Raw genomic sequence first — 21,877 nt, forward strand, 5'->3', positions numbered from 1 at the left:
CTAGCTCTGTCCTTTTGCTCCATCTCTGAACTCGACTCAAACAATGACGCTCCTCTCGACTCTGCGCGTCGCGGCCCAACTCACCTTGACCTGCTTGTCCCTCGTCCTCTTTGGCGTGACTTGTGGAGCGCTCGTTTCAGATGATTTCCAAGGCAATCCCGCGATCGCAGTCCTCGCGTTCATCTCGGGACTCTCGACCCTCATGATTCCCGGAATGTACGATTCCTCTTTTCCCTACAGTCAACCGGTTCTCGTATCGTGCTGATCTTAGACTATTACTTTCTGTAACAGCGTTTTCCTGTCGTACGCTAAACCGGGTCATTGGGTGCAAACGACTTTTTTCCATCTCGGTACCGAATGCTTCCTGTTTGTCTTTCTCACGAGTGCGTTTCCTTTTCCCCTTTCTCGATACCTCGCGTACTGTATCAACTGAAAGCCCGGGAACCTTACTCCAGCGGGTCTGGCCGAATTGACCTACAACCAATCGACCAAACTATCTCACTGCATGAACCCTCCAACCACCAGTTCAACTCTTCACAATTTCGGACTCGTGTGCACATTGTTGCAAACGATGTTGGCAGTTGGATGGACTTGTTGGTCCTTGTTGTCGACTATCAGTCTCACGACCCTCTTGTTGGCGGTTCGAAGGTTTTGGATTCGAGACTCAGGAGTTCTGAAAACTCCGGTCCAAGAATTGTGGAGTAGTGGTTGGAATGGATCCTGGGAGAAACACAGGAGCGATACTTTTGCTTGAGATCAACCTCCCGACTCCTCTTTTCATCTCCTTTTTGTCTCTTCGACTGTTTGAATTGTCTTCGTCTTTCAATGTGTCTGATCCTCCTTTTTCCACAAAGTCTATTTCTCAATAGTCTATTTTGCAACACCTTGCGGTACATACCCAGACAATTTTGGCGAGAGGAAGAAACGACCAATCAGTAGACAAATATTCCTTCTATTGCGAAACGTGTACAGGACATCCATGACCTCTTGCAACCCACGCTTCGATACACGTTTCATGGAACGTACACAAACATACGAGTCTTGCCATCCGATCATCGAGTTCGAGTTCTTCGTAACAGATTCGACACTCTTCTCCCACGAGTGGACCTGGAGGCAAATTGAACACTATCAAAAAAGAGAGAGATCGATTTTCTCGTCAGTGAGTCGTACGGTAAAGAGGCTTGCGTTAGTGATTGAGGAGGAAGTCAACGAACCGAGGTAACGTCCAGAAGCGATCGAACCTGCACCTCGTTCGAGACATGACCTAACATGACTTTCTCGTTCCGATCGATCTCCAAACGTTCGCAACAGTTTGCCACAACATGGACAGTCGATCAAGTCGCTCGAATCGGAACCATCTGTTTCACTCCTGCGACTCGGAGTGTTCGAACCTAGTGAAGGTGAAGGTGGGAACAAGACTTGTGGAGAGAGAAGTGAACTTGAAGAGGAAACGTTCTGTTGATCGAGAACGAGTGCGGCATGACACACATCGCAAGTTCGGTACAGTAATGGACTGGTACGAGTTTTCCAGGGTTCAAGGTCTTCGAGAGTTGGAGGCATTCCAGGTTCTCGTGCTATCAAGTAAGGATCAATGTGATCCTTGTGAGTCGTACAGTTTGCGCAACACACGAGCCCGCACCTGTGTAGCCCTTGCAAGTGTTATTGTAAACGCAACCGAGAAAAAACCGTTTTTGGTCAAGCTTACCTGCGGCAATGGTGCTTGCGTTTGAAAAAGCTGAATGCGGTATTACATCGTCTGCATTCGTTCGTCGCTTGATCCGGTTCCCACAGAGTTCCCGAATTCGAAGTTCGACGAGAACTACTTTGCGAGTTCGATAAGTACAACGAGGCAGTCTCGTTCGTCGGGACCCGGAAATCCGGGTTCTGTGCGAGTTGGGAAACGAGATCGTGAATCGGCTGATCAGAGTCGTTTCGTAATGTCGCATGTCGCCTGGATCGACTCGAGATCGATTCTTGCTCTGCGGGAGTAACCGAACTAGATCTCGTCACGGTCCAGATTGATCGAGCATCATCATCAGCTGCGTCTTGTCCTGTATAAACAAAGTCTTCGTCCGAGCCTTTTCAAGAGAAAAGAGAAACAAGGAAAAAAAAAAAGGATCAGTTCTTGCGAAATCCTGCTAGTGGAGGGATTTCGAGTGTTGGAAAGACTAACCTTCGCTCTCGTTGACGAATTCATTTGCACCTAACCGGGTTTGCAAAGTATCGATCTTGTCCAGCAAATGTTGAAGGTCGTCTTGTGCAGCAACTTGACGCTCTGGTTCGAGATCAGAAGGTATTCCAGACCTCAGCTCTGCCGCGGCTCTTTCGTATCGCTTGAGCTTTCTTCGCAGGCGAGTCCTATCGACATCGTTCAGAAGATCGTCGTCGGTTCCTTCTGCTTCCCGATCCGAACCAGGATCTTGATCGACCAAGAACAGTGCTCGATTACGATAATCGTTCCCTCCTCGACTGCTGTTCAAAGACGTTCTGCATCTTGGTGAGAGAGATCCCGAGTGTTCGATATCGATTCGTCTCCTCATCAACCTGACCCATCTTCTTCTCCTGACCCATTTCTTTGCGTTCCCGATCCCTTCGAATGGCAAAGTCGGTCTCCATTCGTCCAAGGGCGTGTCAAAGGTTGGAGCGTAGGACCAGCCGTCGTTTGGTGACGACAAAGGGGATGATAAATCGATCGTCCAATTTGACAACCACATCCAAGCCGTAATCTCGGGTTCCAGGGTTTCGACAGATGTTCGAAGAGACGAAGAAGATGATTCGACGACGGACAAAGGCGAAGTAGGAGGTGCGGTCGAATTCGAATTTGTCGCCACCGGCTTTTGCTTCTGAAGAGTCCGGTGCTCGTGGTCGACTCTGACTCTGCCCCGACTCTTGATCGGACGGTTCTCGGGTACGACGAGACAAGTGTCGTTCCCTATTACGGGCAATCCCACTTCTGTACGAAAACAGGGCCGTTCTCCCTCTCGTCCTTGTTCATAATACTTTGTCATCGTACTCAGGATCGAGTCCGGGAGGGTGAACGCCGCACGGTTGTCGTTCCGAGTCAGGTTTTTCGAGCTCCATGAGCTTGAGTCGTCTGTTGATCCTCCTCCGAACGCTGAAGCTAAAGTCGGTTTCGTCCACCTTTGGTTCTCGTGCAAGATGACCGGTACGGTCGAGTGCTTCTCCAACACGTTGTAGTACTCTTTTCGGTGATCCGATTCTTGTTCGTGTCTACGCTCGATCAACCAGCTGCGTTCGTGATCTTGCAAAACTCGACAGCATTCAACTTCAAACACGCTCGCAGCGAGATCGTACGCGGTTTCTGATGAACTGTTGCGTATCGATGGATCTGCCCCGCGCTTGAGCAAGAAGTGTACAGCTGGGAGATGACCTTTCGAACTCGCGTTCATGAGGGGTGTGTACCTTTGAGACGAGAGGGGAGAAACGAACGCTCGATGCGCGAGGAGCAAAGAGATGAGAGGTAACGATCCGATCGAAGCGGCGTTGTGAAGTGGCTGCGATTGGACAAACGGCAGATTAGCTTGGCGAGTTCGCGTAGGGCAAAGTGAGGGAATACCAAGCTGATTTACTCTCCATCCATCTTGATCGGTGCTGTCGACATCAGCCGCAGCGTGCTGTACGAGGTACTCTGCGGCTTCGACCCGATCCGAGAGACAGGCTTTGTGGAGAGCAGTCTCGCCATGACGGTCGGGAGTGTCTACGGTGGCATCTCGCTCCTGTACGAGCCATTGCAGCACATCGAGATGACCTCTCGATGCGGCGTGATGAATCGGAGCGAGTCCCGAACTCGGGTTGATCGCATTCTCGAGAGGGGTTGCATCGGTTCGATTGTGCTGAGCGCATAGGAGCTGCAATTTGGCAAGATCTCCCGATCGGCACGCCTGCGCGACGAGATTGATCAAGATCGTTAGCGAGTAGGTCGACGTTGACGAGGCAACCGATGCAGGACGAGTTGGAGCTTGTTCGAGCTCGTGCTGGTTCGAGGTCAAAGGCATCGTATGACGAGGCGAGATGGGTTGCAAGCTGGCGCTCGGGACGAAAGCAGGTGCTTGAGCATTGAGCGTTGTTCGAGGTGGTACTGAAGCAGACTGATCCGAGAGCTCCGAGTGGTTCGAATCGGACCAGACGTCTGCAGAGAACGGAGCGGCAAACAGGTCCAGCTTGGCCGGGTTCACGCTTGCAGAAGGGTTCACCGCCACCCTATCCGAATTAGACGGGGCCAGAGGATCACTCAGAGGATCTGTCCTGGACAAGAGAGTGCGGGAAGCGATGAGCGGAGCTACGCGCCAAGGTGGGGGTCTCGGCTGCACGAGCCTCGTACGAGACTCACGTCGACATGTCCACCTATACAGGCCCCTATACGAGTTCGAGCTGAAAGCAAGTCAGAATCCGGATCGAGTGTGGGCAGTGGAGGAGAGAGAGAGAGAAGGAAGATCGACGCGATGAACAGATCATCATCTAAACGTTCAGTGATCACCACTCGGAGCAGATCTTCAACTCGGTGCATGTCGGATCCGCCTGCGGTCCAGCCCCTCGTATCTGCGAGTGCTACTGGCGCATCGAACTCGCCTCCGCCTCCGACTGCCGAGCTGAGCCTCCTGCGCCAACGCTCCCTCGAACAAGCCCAACAGGACCTCTCGAACCGCGCAACTTGGAGTGCCCACTCGGCAAACATGAACAACCCTGTCCAGCCTGCGGGCGCGAGGAGGAACGCGCTCGATGTCAGCCAAACCCCGATCCTCGCACCGCCCACCGCGAGCACCACCACCACCACCACCCCGACCACGCCTTCAGTCTCGACTCCTGCTCCCAAGGCAAACCCAAACTTGGTCACTCCGATCAATCGTCAGTCGCGCGGATCCCCACTCCCTCCTCGCGCTCGTTGATCTGACCGTGCTCTATTCCTTAGCCACCACACAACAGCAGCAGCAACAGCAACAACAGCAACCGGCTCCTCCGAATAATCTTCAGTCTGGTGTCCCGCCTCGACCGAAACAGACTGTTTACACGTTCCCAGCACCCCCTCCCGATTCCGCCGACGTCCTGACTGAACTCGAAGAGTTCTACAGCTATGTCGAAGTACCCCAGGTTCTAGATCACAAGACTGAATTCGAAGACTGGTTCACAGGGGAACAAGGTAACAATATACGCCTGCCTCAAAGCTCGCTTCCCCCAAGGCCCTCACTCAACCTAAACCTCCTGTTCCCAGAATTTATCAAATGTACTCGAGAGTACCAACTGTCGACGATTCGAGAGCTGCTGGACGCGTTGACAGATTCGAATCTCGATTCACCGTCTCGTTCAAAATCCGCTCGTCGTCTCCTCCATATCGCCCATGGTGCTTTCTCCGCAACGACTTCGACTTCTCCGGAACATCACTTGCACCTCGTACTTGGCAATTGTAGACTCTTGCGGGAAGCAGGTGCTTTGCTCGTCGTGTGGGAAGCGATCAAACTTGCGACTCGAGAGTGGGAAGTACATTCGATCGTACCTCATCACCTCGACGGCATGCACCCTCCCGACGATGACACTGGGGTCGAACACGAACACGAAGATCCCTACCACCCGCAACATCGCCAGCAGCACCCCCAGGCACAACAGCCCCAAGTCGTGTTGACCGACGAAGAGGAAGAAAAGGAACGAGCGAGACAAGTTCGTCTCGATGAGATCAATGCACAGCTTGCCACTTTGCTCGCCATCATGTACTTTATGGTTGAAGTCTTTCGGGGCGAGGACGAGTGGGCCGAACAGTTGAGTACGTTATCAGGCGCGGTGGCTCACTCCGGTACTTCCCACTCGGCTTGCGCGCGAGTTTACTCACGGTCATTCCTTCGTTCTGCAGTGGCGCTAGAACCGCCGATGCCAATCTATCTCATCAACCTCGTTGCAGGATTGCGCGAGAAGAACGCAAAGGGTTATCCAGTCAAAAAGGTGAGAGCAAACTACGGTTTGGCCGCCTCAAGTCTCGTGCTTTTCAAAAATGCTCAATTCGCATCTGGTGGGCTACACAGCTGTTACTACTGCTGTGGAAAAGTCTCTTGTGTACAATCGGAGGCATGCGAGATGTTGAGCGAGTCAAGGTTCTCGTCAGGGACATTGAAGGGCTTCCAAAAGACGATTCAAACTCGAGACCTGATTACCGTACGGCATTTTTCATTGCATACGTATCTTAAAGATACTGGGCCCTGACCTTGCAAATTATTGCAGGACCATGGACGAAATCGACGATTCCTTCACTCCTTTCGTTCCGCAACGAAACCCTTTCGAAATATCCAACGTTTACACCTTTGCAACCTTCGCAACTCTTGCCACTTCCTCCTCAACTCTCTGCACTAGGGACCGACCAATCGACGCTCGATCGAATCAGTGCTGCTGCTCAACCTTTACCGATCAAACCCACGTTCAGTTACCACATCAATTCGAACCATGATCCTTCACTTCCTTCGAACCAATACGTCGCACCTGCACCTGGTACTGCACCTCCTGCTGCACAATGGCAACCTGCGACCCCTGCACCTTCTCCTCCTCCAAGTCCCGCACCGCAATTGTCGGCATTACCACTCCAATCGAACCCGAACGCTGCTGGAGGAGGTGCACTTCAACCTCCGAAACCGAAAAAGCAACAATACCAAACAGATCAAACTCGACCTTTCCCACTCCCGTTCGCACCGGCAAACTATTCGAAAGGGAGATCGGTACCGAGAAGTATCGAGGAAGCGAGTGAATTGTTCAGACGAGATTTGAGGGTCAGTAGTGAGATTTGGCAAGGGTGGAAAATTCGAGAAGAGTTTCGAAGTGAAGAAATGGGTTGGGGGAAAGCGGAACAAGTTGAACGCAATGCCGGGGTCGAATCATCGGCCCCTGGTGCTGGAACCGCGGACGCGAACGGCAAGAGAGTGACGACGAGGGGAATTGGACATTTGCGTAGGAGGATGGAAGAAGTGGCGGTCGCGAGAGGGGAAAGTGAGGAAGCGATCGAAGATGGAGACGAGGAAGACGAAGAGGATCCAATGGATCCCTTGTCAGTTCTACGCAATCTCGGCAAACAGTTGAAAAAGGAAGAAGAACAGTTGGCGGCGGACGCGCAGAAACAGCGCAAGGAACTGCAGGACAAGAGAGCGGATCTCAAACGACTCGAGCGGGTTGAATTGCTCTATGTATGTTATTTCTTCCTTTTCGAATTTCTGCCGACTCGTTAATCCGTCCTGATTCGCGCTTGAATCGTAAAACAGCGTCACACTCTCGCAAACTTGCAGAGTGCAGTCATCGTCTTGCTCAAGTTGCTCTTGGCAACTGTCACGGCGAATCAGAACTTGCCAAATGCTGCAAACGCAAACGGATTGAATGGTGATGGCTTGACAGGTGATTCCTGAGCACAACACCGGGGTTAACTTTCAAACTCGAATACTGAATCGTATCTGTGTCTCGTTGCGCGCACAGAACCTCCACCGGATCTTTCGTTAGAAGACTGTGACATTTTGAGGCATCGCGAGATCACGTCGAAAGCAGTTTCGGCCATCTTGATTCTCACCCTCAAGTGGTTCAAGGCATCTCGTGAGTTCACCCTCAAACCTATTATTGACCGACTCTGTTGGTAACTAACGAGAGACTATCTGTGCTTTTTCCCAGATGTCATGAAGTTTCACTACTTCTCTCAGCTTTTGGTTGACTCGAACTGCCTCTTGCTCATTCTCAAGATGTTTGGCTTGCAAGAAGTTTCAACGCTGGTTCGAGTTCGACATGATCGACCTGAACACAAGTATGTCTCGCTCCGTAATTTTGATCTCGGTGTATATTCATACTGATGCAAACTTGATCGGGACACCAGCTTCTTCAAATTTTGTCACGACTCGCTTCATCCTTCAGACTCTTCACCGCGACCGGAAGATCTCCTACTCTCACGTCCTCCCTCCGGGGTTCGCTCGACTTCGCCTGATACTGGTTCATCACACGCTGCATTGAACGCGGCCGGAGTGCATCACGACGACGATGTCGAGCTCATCACGGATTACTCGTGGAGGAATTTCTTCTCTACCATCAATTTCGTTCACATTCTGCAAAAGCTCACAAAGAGGAAAACTCATCGAGTATTACTCATGGTTCAGTACAAGTCTTCGGTACGCTGTGGGAGATTTTACTCCGATTCGAGTCTCAAAGCGACTGACTCCTGATTTTTGCTTTGATTCTGTAAGGCGATTCTGAAACGGATACTCAAGGTTTCACACCCGACTCTCCAGCTCTACGTACTCAAAGTCATCAAGAGTCAGGTGCCATACTGTGGCAGGAAATGGCGTCAATGTGCGTTTACCCCACGTGAAACGCTCGTTCGCGCAATTTCCCCAGGCTAACTTTGGGATGAGTTTCGCTACAGCCAACATGAAGGTGATAACCGCGATTTACCTCCATGTCCGACCGGACCTGCGAGATGAATGGCTTGCGGGAGTTGATATCGATGCCGACGTGGAAGAATCCCTCGTAAGCTCCTGTCAACCCCCCTGACCCACCCATCAGGGAACAATTTGCTGACGGACGGGATTTCTCATGTTGTCGATCGTGTTTGTTAGCCTCACGAACAAGCACTTCGAGCTCTCGTACGCTTCTTCAACACGAAACATTATGGCAAATTCGCTCCACACCTACACCGTCGATCATCCTCTTCGGAAGATTCCCCTGAACTCAACTCGCATCCAGCTGGTTCTGCCCCTCTGTCTCCAGCACCTCTCGCTTCAAACAACCATGACGGGTTCCCATCGCTCTCGCCTTTGCACGATCCTGACGTGTTCCCTCCCAGTCGGTCGGTCAGTTCGATCGATGTCGATGCGAGTGGCAGCATGAGACTAGCGTACGGTGGACTTGAAGGCCTGTCCGAATCGGAACTATCCGGGTTCGAAGTCGACGACCTCCTCTCGGTTTCGGACGATCCGAACGGTGGTCCAAACACGGTCGGTGGTACGAATAGTGCAGATGGAGGAGACGTACTCGATTGGCTCAATGATCCTCTCGGAGCTTCAGATGCCGCTTGGGAGAAACTTGGACTCGATGGTTACGAGGGACAGTGGGACGATATCAGCGATTCAGAAAGTACCGGTAGTTGGGGTTTCATGCGGTTCGGTCTCGACGGCGGTTCAGGTACCGAGGGAGTTGCTGCAGATGGAGTTGCACGAACTGGAGAAGAAGGTGACGATAAACGTAGGAATCAATGGGAACATATCAGGTACAGAAAGCATAATCGATTACTCCTCCCGTTCAGGAGCGCTAATTTGGGTTTTTGTGACTGCTAGTCCTGAGACGATCACGGCACTCGAAGAAGAACGTGCCGCATCTCAAGTTCCAAACTCGCCTCGACCTTCGAGACGACGTTCCTCAACCGGTCCAGTCTCTCCCGCATTGCGACCAGTCCTGTTTGATCGAGAAGACGAACCCACTTCGGCAGAGAACGGAATCATGGGAATCGCGACAGGGGACGAGGACGAAGGTCCAATCCCGTTCGAGGAGCATTCTGGACCAGCCATCGACGAGGTCGAGCTTGTCTTCAACCGTTGATTCATCAAACATAGAACGATCGTTTTGTCCGCGTACAGTTTCCTCTGTCTCTGTTGTACCGTTTCTTTCAATGCAAATTCAAAGTTGAGTCACTACTGGATAAAAGAGATCGCAGCGTAGCTTGCTGTTTATCCTGAGATCCCTCCATCTCGGGACTGCGAAAATCAGCGCTTGGTACCTTCGAGCTATCTTCGACTCTATGAGCGTACACCATGAACGCATATTACCGGGAACCGAAACCTGTGATACGCTATCAACCTCCCATGTCGAATTAATGTAAGAAAAGGTGTTTTCCTTACCACACTTGTCCCCTTTATACGTGTCTTTCTGATGAATCAATCTCGTCCATTGATTTGTTCTGTACTTTTACTCAGTTGCTGGTACGATGAAGGGTGCCACGTTACAATTAATCGCGCTCAAAAGAGCGGAAACAAGCTGATTCGTAACGTTCGTATAGCGATGACCGAAGCTCGTTGCTAAGGAAGCACAAAGGTTTTGCATTGATTTCAAGCGGAGTCCAATCGTAATCAAGGTCCAACAAGCGCGACGTTTTCCCTAGCTTCCACTCATTCTGCTTCCTTCTCTCTCTTTTTCGGTTTGTGCCTCGTGGAATCAAGCATGGGGGCAGACGGAAGAGTGTAGCGGATTACGGGGATCGAGATCTTGTGCGTTTTCATCATGTGACTCAGCTGTGGTGGCCAGGGGAATGATGCAAACCTCTTTCATTGATTTCTGCGGCAAAATAAAAATTTCGATAGCACTCACCATTGCAGTCCAATTGATCCCGCCAATCCCATATGCTCTATCCCATTTCAAACCGATCGAGCTGAGTTTCCCGCGGCACGTGACACACTTGAAGTTACCACCGAGCTTCAACAGATCGGTAGTTGAACTCGCATCACTCAGCTGCTGAGCGCTCGGAGAAGAAGCATTGACCGCTGCGAGGATTTGTCGGATCGCCTGAATCCGAGTAGGCAAGGTAGTGAATGAATCGCCGCTGATCGACGCTTCGGCTCCTGCACAGCGGCGGTAATGATCGAGGATAGCAGGGAAAGTTCCAATCGTCTTGCAGTACGAGTAGCGGGGACAAGTCATGGCTGAGGTACACTTCACGAGTAAAAGCTGCCCTTGAGCTTCAAAGGCGGGATCGAGGGTTCTGTAGGCGACAAGCAGGTTTCCCAGAACAGTCGCTTCGAGTTCTTGGGCGTACTTTTGCATGTCTTGTAGAACGGTGGACTCTGCGTTTGAGAATCGTTGAGCCATTGGGACGCCGTCGTCATCGGGCTCGTGCAATGCAACGACAGACGGGAGATCGAGGAAATCCTTGAACGGTGGGTAACAGCGCGATAGGGTGCTCTTGCCTGTGATAGAAGCCATATCGGTGTAGTACGGCTTGAGAGCAAGTTTGCGCCGTTCCATACGTTCAATAGCCTCTTTCTCGAGACGTTCGGATCGTTCCGTATCTAGAATTCTGTTGATGATAAAGCGAATCTAGCAAGCTTGATTCAGGAAAGAGAAAGCGACCGCTTACCTCGTCAAGATTGGTTTGATGCGCTTCCAAACATTGTCCGTGAGCGTTCGACTGTTGTTGACATCGGGATGACAGACGATGGTGTGTCCGCGCGCTCTGTAGCAACCAGATTGATAACTGAAATGGTTATGGAATAAAAGCCAAGAACTCACTCTTGCTCCTCGTAGCCTTCCGCCATGAGCTTTGCGATAATTCTGGACGCACGCGATACGCAAAATCAGCGAGCTTGCAGCGGGAAGTTGTGCATCGTGCTCACTGGTCTTGTCGGATAATCCTCCTGAGCACCTTGGCGTGCTTTTCGTCTTCCTTGGACTGGTCGACCCACCCTTGTATCATCTTTGCGTCGGCCTGAGCTTGTTGCTGGATGGTATCTCGCGAGGCCAGAAAGCTCTCCAAAGCTTGGCTGTCATCTTCGAGATTATCGAGTTGAATGGTGGCTCTCGCGAGCATCTGAGTATACAAATTTGAAGCACATCAACCTCGTTGGGAATAGTAGAGCAATAATGGTATCGCTCACGGGTTTCCACCAGAATTTGACACCGTAGTCTTCACAGCATCATAGTCAGTCAGCAACTATGCGCATCTCCAATGTGTACTCACATTGTTGCCAAGGTACAACTGAGAACGCTCGCGAATGATACGCATCGCTGGGCTTGATGTCCTTTGAGTTGGCGCGCATACATGGCCCGCAAGCACGGACAAAGTACACATAGTTAGGGAATGACGCCCTCTTGTTTCCGCATACGACACAACCGGATTCGAACAGGAGCGAGGCGAATTCCCACTCGGGTACGTCGGGTCGTTGAAGCGCGTTCAAGCCAATTTGTTCGCGGGCGCATTTCCAGACGGTTTGGCCTCGAGGCGAGTGCAGAATCGACCTGAAGATGGAACATGTGCGTGACATGGCGAGTAATGTCTTGGGGTTCATTTGCTCCATGATCAAGCACAGAATGTCGAGAGGCATCGACGCAAACGCTTCCAATTTGTTCGCCTTCTTCTTGGTGGGTGCTTTGCTACCCTTCTGTCTCTTCTTCGGCTTGGGCACAGATGCTGTAAGTAGCTCCCAGAGAATCAGTTGAGGCGATGTCCGAAAATGAGCAAGTGCGAGTGCAGATAGAGCACAAACCTTCATCGTCGCTGTCTTGGCACGCGTAGTTGCTATCGTCCTGTACCATCCTCGCTTTGCCTTGCTTCTTTACGCGAGTACGGGCGCGAGGGGGCATCGTGCTTGAAGGGTACTTCAGCAGAGAGGGAAGGGAAACAACCAGATCAGAATTCTGACGACGATCACACACGCTGAAACGCGTCAATGTCAAAACAAATGTTCATTATAAACGAATGTCAGTCAATTATTTTTTGTCTTTCCGGCAATCTCCGGACCTCGTCTTTCGCGCGCTTCCGGCTCATAAGAGGGTCGTTTCGCAAATCCTCAGAGCCTCGAGAAATGTGAAGAAGAAAAAATTGGCCGGCGGGATATACAGATGAATAGCATCGCAAGACCGGGAAATTATACTTGTCGAAAAATATATACACTACAGAACACACTTGGGAAGAGCGTCTCGCCATACTCCGTGAACGACACCAACCTTTACCTCGCGACAACGCTTCTTTTCGAGAAAAGCAAAGGTACTGATTTCAAGCGGGTCCTGGTCTCAATTCGAGTCACAACAAGCGTGGCGTTCAAGCTTTTCCCCTCATTCTACCGCCCCTTCCCTCTCTGCTGGCTCGAGCGTCTGGTGTTCAAGCTCAGTGCAAGCGGGAGGGTTGTATCGGACCTCTGGAGGCGTGGCGCGATGCACGCGCTTGATATGCGCAACCTGGATTGAGACAAGCTCTTGTATCAGGACGTCTTCAAAACAAGTGTAGTGCTTTGCGCTCTCACCATTGAGACCCAGCTCTGAGCTTTTGTGGCATATTCATGCGTAGTAGCTAGTCCTTGCCAATACCACTTTGATTGCGACTCCGCGTCTCCGCACGTCACGCAATCAAAACGATCTCCGAGTGCGAACAAATCGGCCATTGAACTCGCATCACTCACCGGCTGAACACTCAAAGAAGAAGCGTTGACTGCTGCAATGATCTGTCGGATCGCCTGGATCTGGACAGGTGACTGTTCTTTGATCGACGTTCTGGCACCTGCACAGCGGCTGTAATGATCGTGTTTGGCGAGGAAAGTTGAGAACACCTCGCAGTGCCAATAGCGAGGGCAATCCATGGCTGAGGTACAATGCATGAGTGAAAGCTGATTTTGAGCTTCGAGGACGGGATCAACTGTCTTGGAGGCGAAAAGCAGGTCATGCAGAAGCTTGTCTTCGAACTGTATGGCGTGCTGCTCTATATCCTCGAAAACGATGGACTTTGAGCTTGAAAGTCGTTCAGCCGTCGGGCCTTCGTCGTCGAGCTCGTGTAATGAAGCGACAGATGGAAGGATGAGGAACTTCTCGAAGGGAGGGTGGCAGTACCATTCGGGCATGTCCAGAACCCAGTCGTCGTAGTACGGCTTGAGAGCAAGTTTGCGCTGCTCCTTGCGCTCAAGAGCCTCTTTCTCGAGACGGTCGGATCGTTTTGACTCGAGAAGTCTAGTAGAGATATTTAGATTAATTTTGGAGCGCGCGCATGGAGGCCAGATATATCGCGACCGCCTCACCTCTTGAGATTCGGTCGGATGCGTTTCCAAACATTATCGGTAAGTATTCGGCTATTGCAGACATCGGGGTGATGGGCAAGGTCGGGACTTTGCAAGCTGTGACATATTATCAGAATTAGAAGTTCCACCCTCGATCGCGAAAAACCCGTGAATTACGAACTCACTCTTGCTCCTCGTAACCAAGATCGCGAAGCTTGGTCACAATTCTAGTTACGATTTATCCGAGAAGTCGGCTAGCTTCCTAGGCGGTATGAAGACTTGTGCGCATGACTCGCTGGTTGAACCGGACAAGTTTCCTCGCCTTCTCTGCCTCTTCCTCCTCCGCCCTGCAGCGAGAATGCCATCTTTCGATCATCCTTTCGTCGGCTTGAGCTTGGTTTTGGATATCTTCCCGGGAGGCGATGAGCCTTTCCAGAGCCTCGAGATCGGCTTCCAGCTCGTCGAGCTGGATTGTGGCTCGTTCGAGCCTCTGGATACATGAGAGTCAAGCTCGGTGAACTCATGCAGGTAAAACGCATATTAGAATGAGCGCTGACCGGCTTCCACCAAAAAGACCATTCCATCCCTGGTGAGGTCAGTGGGCCGTACCGTTTTAGCGTGAGCTGAATGAAACGTAAGTTCTCACGGAAGTGGTGAACTTGCTTCACGTACATGATGCATACGGGATCATCTCGAATACGCGCGGGTGCAAGAGACTTTTCTTGATGTTTTTGCGTTGTTTCGAATTGTCCTTCATGCATTTCCCACAAGCACGAGCAAAATGAATGTAGTTGACGTGAGACGCTCGTGCGCTTCCACATACGACACAACCGGATTCGAACAGGAGCGAGGCGAATTCCCACTCGGGTACGTCGGGTCGTTGAAGCGCGTTCAAGCCAATTTGTTCGCGGGCGCATTTCCAGACGGTTTGGCCTCGAGGCGAGTGCAGAATCGACCTGAAGATGGAACACGTGCGTGACATAGCGAGTAATGTCTTGGGGTTCATTTGCTCCATGATCAAGCACAGAATGTCGAGAGGCATTGACGCGAACGCCTCCAATTTGTTCGCCTTCTTCTTGCTAGATGATCTGCCATTCTTCTGCCTTTTGCCAGCCTTTGGCTTCTTGTTGGGTGCTAATGAGGTGGAGGACCATGCTTGCTTGACCGTCAGACGAGGTGACGCCTGCGGAATCGCTCGCGAGAGGGGGAAACAAGAGCACAAACCTTCAAAGGTCTCATCGTCGCTATCCTCTTTCGCGCCGCAATCGCTGCTGTCGTCCAGTGCGAGCATCACCTGTCCTCTGTCCTTGATGCGAGCGCTAGCGCGTGTAGCCATTGGAGACGATGGATGGCGGAGCAAGAGCAAAGAGAGAGAATCAGAAATCGCAAGCCCCACTCGGGGCAATGACCGAGAATGAGCCACTGCGAGTGCAAAGAGAGCACAAACCTCCAGCGTCGCTGTCTTGGCTCGCGTAATCGCTGTCATCCTGTTCCACCGTCGATTTGCCTTGCTTCTTTATGCGAGTTCTGGTGCGTGGAGGCATCGTGGATCAAGGGTTGTTGAAGGGTTGTTGAGCAGAGAGAATAAGGAAACAACCGGTTCAGAGTTCTGACGATACGCTGCACGTGGCATCCCGTCAATGTCAAAAACAAATGTCAATCGATTCTCTCTGTCTCTTGGCAAGGGGCAGTCATGTCTGCTCTTGACAACAATCTCGAGCAGCTCATTCTGGCGGGATGTCGAACGCTTGTCAGTGCGGATGAATAGCATCGCGGGACCGGAAAATCATACTTGTCGAAAAATATATACGCTACGGAACATGTTTGGGAAGAGCGTCTCGCCAAGTTTCGCCATTCTCCGTGAACGACGCTAATCTTTACCTCGCGACAACGCTTCCTTGTCGAGAAAAGCAAAGGTACTGATTTCAAGCGGGTCCTGGTCTCAATTCGAGTCTGAACAAGCGTGGCGTTCCAAGCTTCTTCCATCATTCTGCCGCTTCTTTCTTGTCTGTTTGCTCGGGCGTCTGAATTCCAAGCTCAGGGCTGATCTGAGGGATGTATCGGATCTCTGGAGGCGTGCTCTGATGCATGCACTCGATATGACCAAGCTGGATCAAAACAAGCTCTGGTATCAGGACGTTTTACGAGAAGTGTAGTCGTTCTCGCTCTTACCATAGAGCTCCAGTTCTGAGCTTTTATCGCAAGATCAGGGCGTCGATTCGTACACCAGTCTGGCTGCGTCTTCCCGCCTTCCATGCACGTCACGCAATCAAACCAATTTCCGAGCGCAAACAGTTCGGTAATGGGACTCGAGTCACTCAGCTGCTGATCGCTCGGAGAAGAAGCATTGACCGCTGCGATAGTCTGTCGGATCGCCTGGATTTGAGCAGGCGAGGTTGTGAATGAATCGGATTTGATCAACGCTTCGGCTCTTACACCTCTTGCACAGCGGCGGTAATGATCGAGGATGGCAGGGAAAGTCCGAATCGTTCTGCAGACCGAGTAGCGGGGACAAGTCATGGCTGAGGTACAGTTCACGAGTAAAAGCTGCTCTTGAGCTTCAAAGGTGGGATCGAGGGTTCTGTAGGCGACAAGCAGGTTTTGCCGAACATTCTCTTCGAATTCCATGGCGTACTGCTGGATATCTCGGTCAACAGTGGACTTCGCGCTTGAGAGTCGTTGAGCCATGGGACGACCATCATCTTCGGGCTCGTACAGTGCAGCGACAGACGGGAAAGTGAGGAATTTCTCGAAGGGAGGGTAGCAGTACGAGTCGGGCACGCCCGAGACCCATTCGTTGTAGTACCGCCTGAGAGCAGGTTTGTACTGCTCCATACGCTCAAGAGCTGCTTTCTCGAGACGCTCGGATCGTTTTGAATCGAGAAATCTGGTAGGGATGCTTCGGTTAATTGGAGCGCTCCAAGGACAGATACACAGCGACCGCTTCACCTCTTGAGAATCGGTCGAATACGCTTCCAAACATTGTCGGTAAGATCTCGGCTGTTGCAGACATCGGGATGATGGGCAAGGTCGGGACTTTGCAAGCTGTGACATAAAGGATCAGAAGAAGCACCATGAATTGCGGAATCCCGTCAATACAAACTCACTCTGACTCCTCGTAGCCGAGATCGCGAAGCTTGGTCATAATCCTAGGGGCGACTCATACAAAAAATCAGCTAGCTTGCTGCGCGATGTCTTGACTTGTGTGTGCGACTCGCTGGTTGAACCGCATCATTTTCTTCTCTTTCTCTGCCTTTGCCTCCTCCGCCCTGCAGCGAGAATGCCACTTTTCGATCATCCTCTCGTCGGCTTGAGCTTGCTTTTGGATGTTTCTCCGGGAGGCGATGAGCCTTTCCAGACCCTCGGGGTCAGCTTCCAGCTCGTCAAGCTGAATTGTGGCTTGTTCGAGCCTCTGAATCAATTGTTCTCAACCTTCGTTAATCAATACCCGAAAGAAGCGGGTCAAGATGAGTGCTGACCGGTTTCCACCAAAAGTGCCATTTGTTCCCTAATGAGACCATTAGACATGGTCAGAGCGAGAGCTGGGTTGGAGGTGGATTCTCACGTACATGATGAGTACGGCACCATTTCGAATGCGCGCGGGTGAAAGAGACTTTTCTTGATGTACTTGCGTTGTTTAGAATTGTCCTTCATGCATTTCCCACAAGCACGAACAAAGTGAACGTAATTCTCGAGAGGAGCTCGCCCGCTTCCACACACGACACAGCCGGATTCGAATAAGAGCGAGGCGAATTCCCACTCGGGTACGTCGGGCCGTTGAAGCGCGCTCAAACCAACTTGTTCGCGGGCGCACTTCCAAACGTTCTTGCCTCGAGGGGACCGCAGGACCGACCTGAACATGGAACATGTTCGCGACATGGCGAGTAACGTCTTGGGGTCCATTTGCTCCATGATCAAGCAGAGGATGTCGAGAGGCATCGACGCGAACGCCTCCAATTGATTCACCTTCTTTTCGGTCGAGGACTTGCCAGTCTTCTGCCTTTTGCCCGCCTTTGGCTTCTTCTTCGACGCTAGTGAGGTGAATGACCATGCTTGCTTGATTGTCAGGCGAGGTGGTGCAGGTGAAATCGTTCGCGACAGGGGTAAGAAGAGCACAAACCTTCAAAGGTCTCATCGTCGCTGTCGTCTTTCGCGCCGCAATCGCTGCTGTCGTCCAGTGCGAGCATCGCCTGTCCTTTGCTTTTGATGCGAGCGCTCGTGCGAGTAGCCATTGGAGGTCGATGATTGGCGGAGAGAGGGCAAAGAGAGAGAACCAGAAATCGGAAGCTCCACTCAATTCGCTTTGTTTCGCTTTTCCATATCACTCAACATCCGGAAGTCTGAAACTTCTTTTGCGCGACGTGGTTTCAGTAGCCGAATCACGCCTATCAGGTTCAAACGAACAAGGTCTGCAAGTTATCGAAACTATCTACACTGTTGCACAACGGATCAATCTATCCCTCCAACTGCTTCATTGGTTGTAGAACGCTCCCCAGAGTTCGACCTTTTTGTCACCAATCGATTCGAACGTAATCTCGGATCCAGCTTTGACGAAAGCTGCTTGCCCTTGCGAGAGTTTGAGGGTCTCGCCTTCGACCGTGACCGACACCGATCCCTCCGTGACGACAAACGTGAGGGGTCCGTCGAGAGGTTTGAGCGTTTCTTGCGTTGACGACGATGCGAGCGAGATCGAGACGAGGTCGAATTCGGCAATCGGTACCTGCACAGGAAAGAGATCATATTGCGCAACAAACGATTAAAATTGTTCATTCCAAGGCGGCGACGACCACAGAAAGGGAGAGGGGAAAGACTAAATTTGCGTACCTTGTAATGGCGTGTCAATCCCTGATGGCCGAGCGGCGACTTGTCTTGGTACTCGAGGAGTAACTTTGAAGCGGGCAGGTGGCGGTAACTGAGCATGTCGACAAAAGTCGAGATCCCTCCTTGCTCTTCGGTTCCCAGTCCATGAGCGACCATGTTGTCCGAGTTGGCCATGCACTCGATAATGTCGCCTTCGACATAAGCATGCAAATCGTCGGCTGACCAGAAGAAACGGGTCACGCTCCAAGCTCGGGTTAGTCGATCACAAAGCGTTTTCCCGAAACGGAAGCAACGTTAGAGAGTTACTTACCGAGGATCCAAGCTCCTTCGCCCTTGCGCATGCGCAGCAAGTTCATCAAACATGTCGAGACGAGGACACCAACGTCTTCCTCGCCGTACGTCTTGACGGACAATGTCCACACACGAGCCATAGCATTCGCCTCACTCTCTTCTGTCGCATTCGCGTCTCCTTGCGCGTTGAAGGCGTTCGCAGCCTTGAACACCTGGTCCGCACCTTCTTCCTTGATGCGAGCGGAAAGCTTCTGGATTCGCGGTTTCACTTGGCTCGACGAGAGGTTGATGGATTCTTCAAACAGCGAACGCAACACGGCTTTCGTGTTCGAATCGGATGCAGACGAGGTGGCAGATGCGAGTTTATCGAGGGATGTCAATGTAGAATGTGAGAACATCGAGGCAAACTCTGGAACCGATCTGATGATCGCGGCGAGCTGCTGAGGTGGCCTGAATCCGACAAACGCTGAGGATAAGTAAGTATATCAGCTGATTGAACAGATTTCTTGATATGCACGACCTGACGCACCGGTAAAGTAGTCCGACAGGGCGACCCCGACTTCAGGCTTTGCGTTTGAATCGACGAAATCATCGTTCTCGCCCTTTTCCCGCGATTCTTGCTCCTTGAGCTGTTTCTATAAAGGTTAGTATCTCACTGATGTATCGGTCAAATAGAGAGTTTGGACTGACCTGTTCTCCGAGCTTCTTACTGCAAAACACATATGTACGGCAAGTTAGCTCGCTGGACATCGTTTGTGAAACCAACAAACTGGAGAGTACTCACTCGGGATGAGCTTGCAATGGCAAGGGTTTGTCAAACGAGAGGATCTTGAACAAGTACGGCACGTCCCGTTCGTACTGTTTCGCCATCTGATCATCGTCGAGTAATTTTTGACCCAAGTAGAACTCGGGCGCTTGTCGCACGAGATCCTTCAATCGCTTTTCACTACCTTCGACTCCTGCAGGTCCATTCTCGTGAGTTCCGAACCAGCATTCGCCGTATGGCTGGTCGGGCTTGATCCCACCGTCCGCGTCGATCTTGGCCTTGGAGCTGGGAGTTTCGAGACAGACTCGAGCTGCGAGCGAATCGAGGCCATTGCGACCGTATGGGAACGGTTGGAGGAACGGAACAAGTTGAACGATCGGGGACGGCATTGAATCGGCTTGAAATGCGGGGTGGAGGCTGTGTGCGTTCAAGACAATGAGAAGGTCTCGAATGGATGATCAGGAAAGGCCATGTGTGGGTCTGACTCGCGCGAGCGCACCAGGTGTAGTCGAGGTGAAAAGTGTAAGAACGAGAGCAAGAGATCTGTTACGGCAGCGCGAGTTCCTTCGCTCGGCCAGGAGAGCATTACGTATCTCGGACACTGCACGAGCAAACGCGAACTCTTCCACACGCACAAACCCTATCAATCATCGGGATCGTGCTGCAGGTGCTAATGGCTTGCAAGAGAAACGACAGTACAGAAGAGAAAAAGGAAGACCGAAAGATGGGTAGGTAAGCAAAGACGAACTCCGAAACAGCTCTGCGCACTGCACTGCAATTACTCCTTTCTACTCGAATAATCGGTCAATCTCTTCCTTCGTATTGATCGACACGCGAGCTGGTCACAATCGGTATCAGTATTTTTTGTCAGTTCTCGAGATTTCCAAAGCGAGAGTCTCACGATTTGTCGGACTGTGGCGCGCTTCGTAAGCGAGGAGAGCTCCATTAATCTCGTCCGCCTTGAGCGGAGTCGTACCGGTTGCTCCAGAGCTGACACTCCTTCCGAGGGGACTCGCACCGCCAGGTGAACCTCCCAATCCTCCGAGGCTCCTTCGGCTGAGCGCACTCGCCGAGACGGACCCCGCATTTCGATTCAGTGCGCTCGTCGGGGTCTGCGGCGTTGGAGGCGTGTCGGAGGCGAGCGAAGACGAACGGAACGGCGAAGTGTTTGCACCGACCTGAGTCGATTTTGCTGGCGAGACGAACCGACTGACAAGGGGAGAAGGATGGGCACGCGTCTTGGGCGACGATCGAACCGGCGTTGACGCGGATGCAGAGGTCGACCGGACCGGGCCCGGCCTCGACGAGATGGTTGTCGTCAGGATCGGGTTGACCGTCGCACGAGTTGATGGGAGCGCCGAGAGCTTCTGCAATGCTCGCAGAGAGTCGAGAATGTTCCAGCCGAGGAGGAACAGAAGGAGGGTCTCGAACACGAGGAGAGGCGTATCGAGGGCAGGCAAAAGCGCGACAAGATGACCAGCAGCAAACCTGCGAATGTGGTTTTGTTCAGTAAGGGAAATCATGACTATCTCGACAAGACGGGCTCAACTGACCGGTAGCCAGCCGTTCGGCTCGACACCCACCACGCCACGAGCAAGACGGCATTGACCCGCAACCGCCGCGCCGCTTCGCCTCTCCCAATCGGTGCCGCTTCGAGTTTGTGCTTGATCTCTTGGACCGCTCGCTCGGGAGTTTCAGCCACGGCCTGCACCGAGTGCTGCACGTGCTTCGCGACCTGTTGGTACGAGGGTTGGGGTCTCGGCGGGGTCGCAGCGGCGCCGGAACCGACCCCATAACTGCTCGAGCGCTGCAGCGCGCTCAGCGAGGGCGAACTGAGAGATCGCGGTGGGGTCGCGATGCTCTGGATCCTGGACGAAGGTGCGGACGAGTACGCGTTTGAGAACGAGGCGGTTGTGCTCGCGTGCGCGGGAGAGAACCGAACGGCTTTCGTGGCACCGATGAGCGAGTGTGAAGCAGCTGGCGACGATGCGCTCGCGTTCAGGTTGCGGGGCTGCAGTGCGGAAGAAGTGCTGGCATGGCCGATCGACTGCGCGAGCTGGTTGTGAGCGAGCAGGGTGGAGGCGGACGCGAGAGGAGATGAAGAAGTTGCAGGTCGCGACCGACGATCAAGCGGGGTCGGGGTCGCGAGCAGGGTCGACGTCGAAGCGCCAAAGGATCGTTCCATTGTCGGCGGTCGGGGCGAATATACGAGTGGGTCGACTCGCGAGAGTGGGACACGGTGCGCACGATTCCGGCACAAGCAAGGACAGAGTCGGAA

At 52.2% G+C, this 21,877-nt stretch overlaps 8 protein-coding genes across 8 annotated transcripts; 2 read left to right on the top strand and 6 right to left on the bottom strand.

The window, feature by feature from the left end:
• Window positions 1-43: 43 nt before the first annotated feature.
• On the top strand, window positions 44-754 carry JCM15063_002971 (uncharacterized protein; the record flags this gene model as incomplete). Its single annotated transcript, XM_076680832.1, has 3 exons — window positions 44-216; window positions 292-383; window positions 456-754. The coding sequence occupies 3 exons, from the start codon at window positions 44-46 to the stop codon at window positions 752-754; spliced, it is 564 nt and encodes a 187-aa protein (XP_076532056.1).
• Window positions 755-952: 198 nt separating this feature from the next.
• On the bottom strand, window positions 953-4,359 carry JCM15063_002972 (uncharacterized protein; the record flags this gene model as incomplete). Its single annotated transcript, XM_076680833.1, has 6 exons — window positions 953-1,125; window positions 1,215-1,639; window positions 1,706-2,078; window positions 2,174-3,515; window positions 3,591-4,266; window positions 4,352-4,359. 6 exons carry the CDS (start codon window positions 4,357-4,359, stop codon window positions 953-955), a joined length of 2,997 nt encoding a protein of 998 aa, XP_076532057.1.
• Window positions 4,360-4,526: 167 nt separating this feature from the next.
• On the top strand, window positions 4,527-9,564 carry JCM15063_002973 (uncharacterized protein; the record flags this gene model as incomplete). Its single annotated transcript, XM_076680834.1, has 14 exons — window positions 4,527-4,866; window positions 4,931-5,158; window positions 5,231-5,776; window positions 5,864-5,952; window positions 6,033-6,162; window positions 6,229-7,178; window positions 7,254-7,383; window positions 7,462-7,575; window positions 7,651-7,780; window positions 7,850-8,138; window positions 8,214-8,319; window positions 8,393-8,496; window positions 8,586-9,235; window positions 9,303-9,564. The coding sequence occupies 14 exons, from the start codon at window positions 4,527-4,529 to the stop codon at window positions 9,562-9,564; spliced, it is 4,068 nt and encodes a 1,355-aa protein (XP_076532058.1).
• A 566-nt stretch (window positions 9,565-10,130) lies between these two features.
• JCM15063_002974 (uncharacterized protein) lies at window positions 10,131-12,318 on the bottom strand (the record flags this gene model as incomplete). The annotated part of the gene is made up of 8 exons (XM_076680835.1): window positions 10,131-10,253; window positions 10,330-11,035; window positions 11,096-11,191; window positions 11,248-11,289; window positions 11,352-11,545; window positions 11,613-11,641; window positions 11,696-12,145; window positions 12,222-12,318. 8 exons carry the CDS (start codon window positions 12,316-12,318, stop codon window positions 10,131-10,133), a joined length of 1,737 nt encoding a protein of 578 aa, XP_076532059.1.
• A 471-nt stretch (window positions 12,319-12,789) lies between these two features.
• On the bottom strand, window positions 12,790-15,057 carry JCM15063_002975 (F-box protein; the record flags this gene model as incomplete). Its single annotated transcript, XM_076680836.1, has 8 exons — window positions 12,790-12,912; window positions 12,978-13,674; window positions 13,743-13,838; window positions 13,907-13,948; window positions 14,027-14,211; window positions 14,279-14,307; window positions 14,394-14,855; window positions 14,946-15,057. The coding sequence occupies 8 exons, from the start codon at window positions 15,055-15,057 to the stop codon at window positions 12,790-12,792; spliced, it is 1,746 nt and encodes a 581-aa protein (XP_076532060.1).
• Window positions 15,058-15,706: 649 nt separating this feature from the next.
• JCM15063_002976 (F-box protein) lies at window positions 15,707-17,953 on the bottom strand (the record flags this gene model as incomplete). The annotated part of the gene is made up of 6 exons (XM_076680837.1): window positions 15,707-15,829; window positions 15,894-16,608; window positions 16,671-16,766; window positions 16,829-16,870; window positions 17,536-17,752; window positions 17,842-17,953. The coding sequence occupies 6 exons, from the start codon at window positions 17,951-17,953 to the stop codon at window positions 15,707-15,709; spliced, it is 1,305 nt and encodes a 434-aa protein (XP_076532061.1).
• A 239-nt stretch (window positions 17,954-18,192) lies between these two features.
• Window positions 18,193-19,988, bottom strand: JCM15063_002977 (uncharacterized protein; the record flags this gene model as incomplete). Its single annotated transcript, XM_076680838.1, has 6 exons — window positions 18,193-18,441; window positions 18,546-18,760; window positions 18,853-19,299; window positions 19,363-19,468; window positions 19,524-19,542; window positions 19,618-19,988. 6 exons carry the CDS (start codon window positions 19,986-19,988, stop codon window positions 18,193-18,195), a joined length of 1,407 nt encoding a protein of 468 aa, XP_076532062.1.
• A 399-nt stretch (window positions 19,989-20,387) lies between these two features.
• On the bottom strand, window positions 20,388-21,784 carry JCM15063_002978 (uncharacterized protein; the record flags this gene model as incomplete). The annotated part of the gene is made up of 3 exons (XM_076680839.1): window positions 20,388-20,437; window positions 20,501-21,087; window positions 21,153-21,784. The coding sequence occupies 3 exons, from the start codon at window positions 21,782-21,784 to the stop codon at window positions 20,388-20,390; spliced, it is 1,269 nt and encodes a 422-aa protein (XP_076532063.1).
• Window positions 21,785-21,877: the final 93 nt, after the last annotated feature.

The sequence above is a fragment of the Sporobolomyces koalae genome (genome assembly GCF_050403365.1).
Source record: "Sporobolomyces koalae JCM15063 DNA, S_koalae_JCM15063T_v1_ctg46, whole genome shotgun sequence".
Lineage (NCBI taxonomy): Eukaryota > Fungi > Basidiomycota > Microbotryomycetes > Sporidiobolales > Sporidiobolaceae > Sporobolomyces > Sporobolomyces koalae.